This window comes from Nanorana parkeri, unplaced genomic scaffold (genome assembly GCF_000935625.1).
Source record: "Nanorana parkeri isolate BGI_ZX_2015 unplaced genomic scaffold, ASM93562v1 scaffold813, whole genome shotgun sequence".
In the NCBI taxonomy this organism is placed as follows: Eukaryota; Metazoa; Chordata; class Amphibia; order Anura; family Dicroglossidae; genus Nanorana; species Nanorana parkeri.
Genome location: NW_017307081.1, coordinates 501,834 through 513,697, shown reverse-complemented (window position 1 = coordinate 513,697; position 11,864 = coordinate 501,834). Strand labels below are relative to the sequence as shown.

At 42.3% G+C, this 11,864-nt stretch overlaps 1 protein-coding gene across 1 annotated transcript in view; it reads left to right on the top strand.

Annotated features, from left to right (window-relative positions):
- The window catches only part of TBPL1 (TATA-box binding protein like 1), a 14,723-nt gene extending 6,511 nt beyond the window's left edge, over positions 1-8,212 (top strand). The window contains exons 4-7 of the mRNA XM_018565105.1: positions 389-452; positions 4,478-4,581; positions 5,228-5,322; positions 8,051-8,212. Coding sequence (XP_018420607.1) covers positions 389-452; positions 4,478-4,581; positions 5,228-5,322; positions 8,051-8,130 — 343 coding nt within the window. The 3' untranslated portion in view covers positions 8,131-8,212. The remainder of the gene's footprint in view (positions 1-388; positions 453-4,477; positions 4,582-5,227; positions 5,323-8,050) is intronic.
- Positions 8,213-11,864: the final 3,652 nt, after the last annotated feature.

Genomic DNA, 11,864 nt, shown 5'->3' with positions numbered 1-11,864 from the left:
GTTGGCCAAACACTGCTCAATTTTTTTTATGTTCAACCTCTGGGCATAACAAAAAAAAAAAGAGCAGATTCTTCCATCAAGGCTATGAGTGCATTGATCGAGGAATGCCCGCTGTTTCCTTTGCATTCCGATTGTGACTGCCGGCCGCTGTCAGAATACCCGAACAGAGCCTATAGCTCATTTGCTGCTGGCTCTGTATGAAGTTTTTTCGACCTGCTCCTTCGAACAGCTAATCGAGGGATGCCGGCTGAAAGGGTGCCAACGGTGGCACCTACTGTGCGAACCTCATCCGGTTCCTCAAGAACCGGGCAAAATTCGCACAGTATATGTCCTTCATAAGTCTAATTTTATTTATCAAAGTTTTATACTATCATTGGCTTTTTTCTAGTGAAGAGGAAGCCAAAATCGGTGCTAGACGGTTGGCTCGTTGTTTGCAGAAACTTGGCTTTTTGGTACAGTATTAATTTTCTCTGTTTATGCATGAGTATAACTATTGTGCACTGTGTATTATCCTATGCAACAACTGTGTGTATACTGTAGGCTATATCAATCAATAATTTTCATCTGTGTAGTACAGAACTATGTGCATACAACAGCCTACATTGGGACAGCTGTGCCCCTTCTGAATATGATAGCAGTCGGGTTCTCATACTGATCCAGTTGCTCCAGAACATGAATTTCTAAAATGGAACAGATAAGGAGGCCTGACTTCACTGGGTGCATGGTTCTACTAGGTCCTTGACATATAATGCATTGAAGCCAGAGACAGACATGCAGTTAGTTTGTTCAGAATGTCAGCAATGGCCACCTACATATGTCTCATGACATAGTTTAGCAGAAGATGGATGAAAGCGTTATTTTAGCAAATATAGCGTGAAACAAAGCCATTTCTAACAATGTTTGCTTGACATTGAAGTAGAAGATCTACTTTAGACCAAGCATACATTTTCAATTGCCCAAGGGCAGTGTTTCACACTATATTTGCTAAAATAACTTTTTTTTAATTCACTTTCTTAAACTATGTCATGAGACATATGTAGGTGGCCATTGCCAGATCTTCAACTTCAGTGTCAAGCAAACAATGTTAGAAATGTATTTTTAAATGGGTGTATTGTCAAAATGGTCACACATGTACAAGCGATAGCCATAATAGGAGGGAAGCCACATGGATCTCTTGTCTAAATGCTTAGGAACCCTAAGGCCCCATTCACACCTGATCCGTTAGCATCTGTTTTCTAACAGATGCCAATGTAAGGACATCTGAAAATAAATGGGTGTGAATGGGAGCAGTTCACACGAGTCCATTGCATTGAGCTGCCCTGCGCTGGAAAAAGAGTAGAGCAGGCTCTACTTTTTTTTTCAACGCAACGGACTGGTGTGAACTGCTAACGCATGTCAATGGAAGGCAGAACCAATACCTTATATAGCTTCGCGTAAAAATCAAACAAAAAAAAACCCAATAAATACAACAGATGTCAATGGACTTTGCAAACTTAAGTCAACGCACCTTCGTTTTTGGCTCTGATTCTGGAGTGAATGCGCTCTTAAAGTTAAACATTGAAATGAATGAAATGTTTGCTCAGAATACTATTCTTAATATTTCTAGTACTTGATATGTATCAATAATAAGGCAGATACGTTAAATTTAATTATTCTTAGGAGTGCAGGTCTTTTAGACTCCTAATGTCACCTTTATAGGCCAATGAAGTTAACCAAGCACATATTGTGTTTTATTAGCTTAATTCCCAGCCACAGCGGCCAGGGAAAGAACGCCCACGTTCCCCTGCAGCTGCCGACACTTTCAATGCTGCCCGCAAGAGGGGTGGGGGGGGAGTGGGGTTGTTGCATCATGCTAAGTTCCTGTTGAAACCTAGGCTTTTTGTCGCTCAAAGGTAAGCGCGGTGAGTTGCTCAAGACAGGGAATGCGATTCGCTTGTCCTGAGCGTGACAAAACGCTCAAGATAAGGAATTGCATTAATTTCAATGGCATTTTGTTGCAAGCAGAAAACAGAGGTAGCTGATGTACTCGTACTCGCCCAAATGCTCCGATGCCTAGCCCGATACTTCCTGAATCAGGAAGCCGGGCAGCGCTTCATAACACGCTGCCCGGTTTCCTGATTAGCCGGGAAGCGGCTCCATGCTCTCTCGTCACTTGTGCATCATTACACGGCGCCCAGCTTCCATGATTGGCCAGCAAGACGGCTCTGGCTGGGTACCAGAAGAAGGCCGCTCCTGGCTGGAGAGGCCCCGGGGGTGACCGGCTGCACATGCCGAGGTGAGAGTAGACAGAGATCCGCACTGCAGAGATGTGCTGGATCGTATGATTATTATTATTATTATGGTGATTCGTATGGGACGGCTTTCTTGTTAATCGGGAAGCCGGGTGGTGAGTCTTTACACACTGCCCGGCTTCCCGGCTAATCAGGAAGCCAGGTGGTGAGTCATTACACGCCACCTGGCTTCCTGAATGGCACTTCCGGTACTTGGTAATTGGTATCAGCGAGTACAGAAAAAAATTATTGGTACTCGTACTCGGTACCAAAATACCGGTATCGGTGCATCCAAAATACCGGTATCGGTGCATCCTTATTTAGTAGTATAATATACTATATTAGCCCCTAATTTTCTGTGCTGTTACCTAGACAGCAAGTGAGGTGAGGTGGACACCCCGCAATAAAACCTGATGGAGGTTCTACTCGTTCCTAAAGAAGGTTTTTTGTTTGGAGCCGAGCTTTAAAGTCCATCTGTCATAGCAGCTCGTGTGAAATCAGGCACCATCAGTGGCCGTAGGTACCTTTGTTAGTTGGGAATTCCTCCCCAAATTTGTCCCAGGAGTCCCCAATTCCATATGCAATGACTTTATAAAAAGGGGAAGCTTAGTCAAGGTATAAACTGCAATGAAATCACATTGAGAAGTTTAGCTATTCTATGGTAATCATCCAATGTGTAACAGCTGGAAATGAATATGATTCTAATGAAATAACTATCAACAACCTTAACCCTTTCACTGACGGTTGTGGTGTTTTGTTTTTTTTTTTGCAGACATGTAGAATAAAATGTTCACAGTTGCATTTTTTTGTCACTCGATAATTGTACTGTTTATCAAATCTTTATTTTCAGTAAAAAATACACTCAAGTTAATTTTAGTAAACGCAATATAATACCTAATTGTTTAGTAAAATATAAAAGATGAAGATGCAAAAGAGATGTGAATGGCCATGAAATGGTGAAAAACTATGGCATCCACAATTGTCCATGGGCAATGCTATAAAGCCTTTACAGATCCTCAAAGACAAGTGTAAAGAAGTGACCACTTGGGTGCAGACTGTGAATAAGGCTACATTCACACTAGGTGTGTTTAGATGCGTTTATGAGCAGATAGGAAAAATAGAAGTTAGGTGCATCTGGGAATATATTTTAACTTCTAAATGCGCCAGAATGCATGTAAATGCGATTTGATGCTAGGGTTATGTACCAGATGCATCTAAAAGCATAGTGTAAACACAGCATCTAGCCAGACACATATTTCTCTGCATGTAGAGCACAAAAACACAAGCAGCAAGTGTGAATGAAAGGAGAATTACGAGGCAAGTGATTTTCACTCAGCCTCATAATCTGAGCCGACCTGTGACAATGAAACTGTCACAGGTCGGCTCAGTAGATCGGGAAGTGAGTGAATACATACCGGCGCTCGCTCACTTCTCGATCTATCCCTGCAGATAGCCGTGACTGTCACTCGAGGCTCCCTGTAGGGATTCCAATCTCTCCGCTCCGATCCTCCAGCGCTGACTGGCGGAACGGACGGGGGAGGGGGCGGGTACAGCTGGCTCTAGATAGGCAGAGCCAGCTGTCACGCAGCTGGGTGGATCCAGACAGTAATGTCGGGATCTGTTCCGGCTGCGGCATCTCAGTATACCGTGAGCTGTAGCTTGCGGTATATTGAGCTTAGGGTGACGGGAGGACGCTAGTTTGTGTTCTCCCGTTACCCTTAGGAGAACTATGGGGAAAAGCTCTAACCCCATAGTTCTCCATGAAGCTTAAATGTAAACAAACTCACACCTGCTATAGTGCCAGGGAGTCTGTTTATATGCCAGATATAATAGTTTTGTTGGTGGCAACAAAAGGGTTAAACACATTTGTATCCCACAATGCAATGGGGGGTGCCTTTGTTGCAGTGGGGATGTTTCCTAAGTTTCTGTAAAACAGAATATTTGGGGTTGATTTCAGGGGTGCACCTAGGGCAGAATGGAAGGGAATTTGCAGCACATAAGGGTAACTTTTGATGCTTTCTTTCACACCAGCCGCTTATTTGTTGACAACGGATTGGTTTGCCTTATCTTGTGACTTCACGTATCCTTATGAAGAGCATGGGAATTTTAAATTAGTAGCATTAGTTGCTTTTGCAAATAAAACAAAAAAGTGTTTAATATTCTATGTTGCTGTTATAACTGACGGTTTCTTTGTTTCTGTATAACAGGTAAAATTTACAGAGTTTAAAGTTGTCAATGTGCTGGCAGTGTGTAATATGCCATTTGAAATAAGACTCCCAGAATTTACCAAGAAAAACCGCCCTCATGCAAGGTAAGCGTTTTCATTTCTGATATTGCATTTTAATATTACTTTCCTGGTCATATCCATGGCAGCGCTGACAAAATGGGTTATAGTTCTACTACCCCTAGTTGACAGGAACAATAAAGGGTTAACGAGAAGCACCCTTAGCCCTCATACGCCCCTCCTTCCCCTCAGATTCCCACTCTTTTTGTTCCTGTTCCCCTAGGACGGCGTGCTATTTGTTTGCAGCAAGAATTACAGGAATTGCTCTTGTATGGCCACAGGGGAGCTCAGGACCCGGCCCTGAGCAAGGGTGTCCCCTTGAGGCAGCAGACTGTGGGGCGTGCGGAAACCATACCCTGAGGGGTAGCTGGGTTACTAGGGGCGTCAAGCCGTGAGTTATTCCCCCCCCCTGACAGGCACGTATGGTCAGGTGTCTGCGGGAACAGGTCCTACCCATGGTCTGTGTGCTCTCCTTCTGCCCCGAGGTAGCGGCAGTGTGTGGGCGGACGCGGCTTCGGTGCGGCCATTGCGCATGTGCGAAGGATCTTCGTGACGCGTTTAGTGCCGGCACTCGAGACCGGGATTTGGGCGCCAAAAAAAAAATGTTTTTATATTTATTGTGCTCGAATCTTTCTGTTGAGACTTCTGTACTAAATATTGTGTTTTTGTGCAGTTATGAACCTGAACTTCATCCTGCGGTTTGCTATAGAATAAAGACTTTAAAATCAACACTACAGATTTTCTCGACTGGAAGTATTACTGTAACAGGTAATATTTGGATGATACTCTTTGCATATTCTTTCGTATGTCTAATACATTTGTGAACCAATAAGAATTTTCTGTATTTTTGTAAGAATCTGATCTGATCTGATTTGTATTTAAGGTTTGGCAAAAACGTCCCACTAAAAGCAAGCAATGCTTCTGCTTTTAATCATCACTTTAGACAGTTGGGCAGTTATTGATCCAGTAGAAGGTGGTGATTAGCTCTTAAACTGATATTAAAGCCACATTTTTTTTCCATTTCTCCTTTGAGGAGACCCTCCTCTGCTGGAGGCTGTTGTTTTTTTGTTTTTTTAAAAGTACTTCTTTCCTCGTTTTCTAGTGTGTCTAGTGTGATGCCACCATCGTTCTAATGGAGGCACACAGCCCTGTGGCAGGCCACTCCCCTTCCTTCTTTGATTGATGGCAGAAGGAGCCCATGGCTCCTCTGCCATCAGTACCCTCCCCCGCAACCCTGAAGTTCTGGGTACGGAGGATCGCTTCGGGACCGGCGGCAGGGACGACCGCAGCTGACAGGTAAGTGTGGGTGGGGGGGGGGAGGTGCTGGGGTAAAAAAAAAGGTCCTGGGCTGTTTTTACCCTAATGCAGAGAATGTATTAAGGTAAAAAATGCCCAGACCTTAATACTACTTTAAGGCAGTCAGGGCACAGGGAGACATGTATATATATTTTTTTTTAATAGAACCTTTACTTTTTCTATAGCATGCAAGATCCACACATTCATTACTGTCAGTGTTTGGTGAGATCATCATGTTCCACTGGTGGGGGACATGCCCATTGTTATTGGGAAGATGTATAGCCATCCTAATTAAATAATAAATAAGATAGTCCTATGGTCTTGATTCTGTGGGAAGAACAATCTTAGGCTGGGTTCACACCTAGGCGGATTGAATATGCATGTTTTTCGCGCGTTTCCGAAAAAACCGCGAGAAAAACGCGCGTTTCCGAGGGATACTTGGCTGTATCCCAATGGAACGCCCCAAAGAAGTACATGTACTTCTTTGGGCGTAGGGCGGTTTCCCGCACGTTCGTACTCGCGGAAAACCGCCCAGATGGGAACCATGCACATTGAAAATAATGGCATTTCCCTGTTTTGAGCGTTTTTCCGCGAGTACGAAAGCGCGGAAAAACGCCTAGGTTTGAACCCAGCCTTAGACATTATATGTTGCCCTACTGCAATTAGGCAGATTCAAATTTTAAACTTCTGCCATATTCCAGTGCAGGTGTGAATCATATCGGTTGTGCAAGGCTGTTTTTTTTTCTGGAAGTCTTTGGCAAATAAGGTCAGTTGCCAGTTTAGGCGCAGTTCTGCCTGTTATCACTCTGCTATGCACAATGCCACAAATTTGTCAGGGCTTAGGCAAGAAGCAGAATCGTAGATATGCAGCAGTTGAACTGAAATGTTCAATAAACATGAGGCCTAAACCCGTTGGATGAGGAGACTCCCATCTTATGTCTAGGAGTCAGGGGCGGACTGATAACACATAGGGCTGCTTGTGCAGCTGATAAGGCTCCCTATCGTGCTGCAGGCCACCTATGTACCCCAACCAGTCTAATAAGAGGGTTGCTTCACTCACCTGCCGAGTGTCGTCCATGTACCCAGCTGCTCTTCAACCAGGGGTTCACCTTGGGGGGAGGGGGGTCCACAAACTCCCTGCACCTCAGCCATTCATTGCCCCCCAGCTCCTGCTTGCCCCCCTCCGAGGCCGCTGCTGGATGCTGGTGGCATGAGAGGAGCCTGTATCTGAGTGGTCATGTCCCATCACTCGATGCAGGCTCTCTCTTCCTGTCTCGTTCTGCACACGAAGGGCTTTGGCCTAGATGGGGGTAGGTGGCGATTACTGTGACCCTGGTAGTTCCACCAGTTCTAGGGGTTAAGACCACGGTCCCCCTACTGGCTGCGGACCCTCGAGCAGTGCCCTAATGGTCAGTCCACCTCTGCTAAGGGAGTACATTTTGAGACCAGATCAGGATTACTGACTATTTCCACCCAATTATTCTGAGGGCTAGTTTTCTTACAACACTATATTACTAGCAACAGAGCAAGATTTGGTTCCTAGGTGGGCTACTGCATTTTTCAGCCTGGGTGGAAAATGGCAGCTCTGCACAGGTGATTCTTTTTTCCACTGAATGCATTTCACAGTGAAATGAAAATGAAATGTATACAGCCATGTTCAGTTTTCTTGACACTGGAAAAGTCAGTGTAGTATTGTATAGTATAGTTAGCCTTTTAAATGTTAATTCCACTCCCTGCCAATCCTCAATCTTTCTGCCACAGCTGGTCTTACCTTTGATCGAAAGGCCATTCCCCCAGCTGCAGGTATACAATCTGTACATGGCACTGCAGCCCTCTACTTAATACTTCAAATAAAGCTCACAAATGAGACATTTGAGACAAAGGAGAACTTCAGGTCCACCTCTGCTGATTGACAGCAGCAGAGGGCGGGTGCAATAGCCAGCCTGCTATTGGCTATCGCAAATTGAAATAGCCAGTAGCAGCCTAGCTATTCATTCCCATGCTATCTGTTGTTTTTTTTTTAAATTTTATTATGACGGTGGCCACTGTCAAAATTACAACAAAAAACACAAAGGGCACCTTCCTGAAATAAGAAGGGCACCTCCCTAAAATAAGGTTTTGCCAGTTGGGATGTCTGAGAATGGAATATGTTGCCCAAAAAATGTTGACGATAATTTATTTTTTTTTCTGTTTTGTACAGGTCCAAATGTGACGTCCGTTGCCACTGCCGTGGAGCAAATTTACCCTTATGTGTTTGAAAGCAGAAAAGTGATTTTGTAAATAACCACTCTATGAAACCCATCCCTTTTACCACTTCATGAATTGAGGTTTTAAGCCCAGACACCATTAAAATAAACAAAAAAAAAAAGGAAACTCGATCTAAGAAAACCGGACCAATAGAGGGACAACACTTCTTTTTACCCTGTTGTCTGTCGCAGTGTTGCCGCTTTGTGGATTCAGAGACATTTCTGTTTTTAGGAAAGGACTGTTTACAAGACGTGAACCTGCTGCTTTTAAACATCCATGCTATTTATTTGTGAAGTAATTCCCATGCATTCATATGGAGAGACCTGTAAAGATGTGCACTATTGGAAATCATTTGTTTGAGCTTGTGGTTTATTTATAGTATTTTACTTTTTTTTTTTTTTTTTTTGGAGCATCTCGCCAAAAATGAAAGTCCTATTTCAGGGCATGCCTCAAAGTCGTCTTGTATCTTAAAGCAGGCGTCTAAGAGGAGCCAATCGCACAAGCAGGAAATTACATTTCTGGGGGCGCTCTGTGGAATGCCTCCAGGTTGCCATATTGTGTTGTGAAATTTTGGACAGTTTTAGAATCATAGATTCAGATTTGAAAAGTTAATTTTTTATAGCATTACATTTCATATGGAAGTTCCCACAAAAGGCGGAGAGTCTATAGATTCTGAACTATAGCACCTTTTAACATGCGTTGTTACAGTACTAGCCATCACTGCCAGGTCTCTAGGAAGTGTTCTCTAAATCAGACCATACTGCTTCATATAATTGTGTTGCAGTTTTACATTTAGCTGTGATATGGATTTGGGTTAGCTGAAGGGATGGGAGTGGTATTTTGGGAGTAGAGGGATTGCAGGGTCTGTGTGAAGGCTTTCATCAAGTAATTACAGATGGGTAGGATATGCTTCTGATTTTTTCCAATAGAAGATATAAATACAATGAATATCTTGCAACAGGCTACATAAAAATGTCTTTTTTTATTTACATTGGTAAAGTGAATCATAGGGCTGTAAATGCATCTTTATAAAATCCAGTTCTATATTTAGTGATAAGCAGCGAGTGTTCCATCTGGTGGAATGCTAATTGTAGGATGAAGATTGAAAGTTGTGGTTTTTATTCCCATCCCACAATACAGAGAAGATAAATGATGAATGAAAGGGTGAATAGTGTGTGTGATTTTTTTTTTTTGTATTTTTTTTTTTTTTTTTTTTTTTTTTTTAATACAGACACCAAAGAAAATGTAAAAGTTTTCTTCTCTCTCATTGAATGTGTTTTTATAAATGTTATGTTGTCATAGCACATGTCCTTTTTTTCTTTGTGTAAATATTTTTTAATAAAATGACTTTGCTTAAAATGTTCTTTTTCTCATTTTTAATATTCACTCCCAGGTAGGACATATAATAATTATAAACATTGTAAAAGATGCCTACTAGTACTTCAGGCAAACATCGATATTTACAGATCTTTTGTCATAACTCCTTTAACCATTCGAGACAAGAAATGGCCATGGTACTGAACCTTTAAAGGTACATTAAGACTTTTAAAATGGAAGTGTATGTACATTCCACATCTATCAGTAGGTTGGGCTTCATGCCTCTATGTATACAGTTTTCCTAAGCAAATCATTTTGTCAATCTGTTGGCGATTCTACTAGTAACAGCACTTCCTGTTTCAATTGCCATGCAATTAGTAACAGCCTTGTCAGCCTGCCGTGTGCTGTTACACTAGTTTTGTATTGGGGTGCCATAAATCAAAGACACTTCATTGTGGTAATATTTGCAGGTTACCATTATTCATGTAGTACTGCGATGCCATGTCCATATTCCCCCAAGCCTCATCCCCTTTTGTTGTACATGACAAGTGGTGGAACTCGGATTCTTGCTAAGAAGCGTTAACAGCGGTACATACACATGCCTGAATGAGATCTAGCTAGAAGCTTTTGCATGCGTATAGCCAGATCATATACTGGAAAAAAAAATTGCATACAGTACAATATGTTTTATAAGAATGTATAATTGTGAGAAATCCCTGTGGATAACTAGTGAATGAAAGGTTTAATGGTTCTAAGCAGATGTTATTATTTTCAGTGTCACAGGAGTACAGGTAACCTAGTAGTATTATTATATTAGTAGTATTATTGATAACCTTTTATTTATTTTGTAGGAGTATTTCCAGAAAAACTGATAACCCTGTGTTGTAACACTTCCTTATGCTATCTCAGTTGAAACCCTCCACACACAGCTACCCAGTTTTACCTCAACTCAAATGTAGTGTCCAGATTTACCCTGTAATGCCATCTGCTGCTGAGTTGTGGTATTGTGCAATGATTGTTAATGTTCTGTTTCTCATGTGTTACAACATGTACTGCCTGGCCAAAAAAAATAGTCCCCCCCTGGATTTAGCTAAGAAAATAGGTAAGAGTATAATCTGGGGGTTGCTTCAGTTGGTCAGGTTCAGCAATGTTATGTGCCCAAAAAATGAGGTCAGCTGCCCACCTGAATGACCAGGTTTTTCTATTAACCTCCCTGGCGGTATTCCCGAGTGTGGCTCGGGGTTAATTTTCAGTACCAAAAGCGGTAACCCCGAGCCACACTTGGGATTACACTGTGCGTAACTTACCCTGTCCACGAGCCCCGCTTTGTCCTCCGGCCGATGCCGGCATCCGGGTTCCGTCCCTTGCGAGCGCCTGCATCGCAGGGGGTGGAACCGGTGGGAGATTTAAAAGTAAAAAATTGAGAGAAAAAAAACCTGAGATAATCAGACCGCCAGGGAGGCTATTGGATTATTTTTCTGATGGCACGGACATATTTCAAGATGACAATGTCAAAATTCATCAGGCTCACATTGTGATTGTGAGTGGTTTAGGGAGCTTGAGACATCACTTTCACACATGGACACAGAGTCCAGACCTTAACCCCACTGAGAGTCTTTGGGATGTGTGAAGAAGAATTTAGGCCGTGGTCTGACTTATCACCACTACAAGATCTTCATGCAACTTTGGACATAAATAAATGTTGTGACATTGCATAAGCTTATTGTAACTTTGACATGGCGAATGTGTGCCGTAATCAAAGCTAAAGGTGGTCCAATGAAATAGTGCATGCAGAAGAAGGCACGGATACAATATTCTGATATGTTGTAATGATCCTTGGCGTTGAATTATCAGTATGTTGCTGACCCTTCTTTGTGCAATCAGCAGGCTGCAAGGCAGAGAAATGACACCAGTGTATTTCCAAACACTAATGCTCTCTGTAGATGTGTATGAATCACGAAAGCGGCTGAACAGAATTACAAATACTTTGGTTGAAACATTTACATATCTGTATTTTAGCGATTTGCCTGGAGTATAAAATAATAGTGCTTACTATTTTTTTTTCTTTGTGTGCAGTACAGAAAAGGAGCATGTATCCAGCTAGGATATTTACATCTTGCACGTATTTTCATTGTTTTCTGATATCATTTAGTTCACATTGTTCCATAGTAGCATTGCTGATACATACAATAAATAAAGGGAAAGTGTATTGTATTTATAGTAGCATATATGTTACTTTTTCGTTGTACACCTGGAAGTAATATTTGATGTTGCTTTTATGTATGTACACGCTTATTTCCTATAATTTCTGTTTGTGTATTAATCACTAGAATTCCCACTAGAGGGAGCTCTGGGCCTAACTTCACTTCAATTCACTTCTGCAACATGTAACAAGGAAGCATTGAGGCGATTTGGTTGCCATTCTGTTCCAATGGCTCCATTACTTTTTT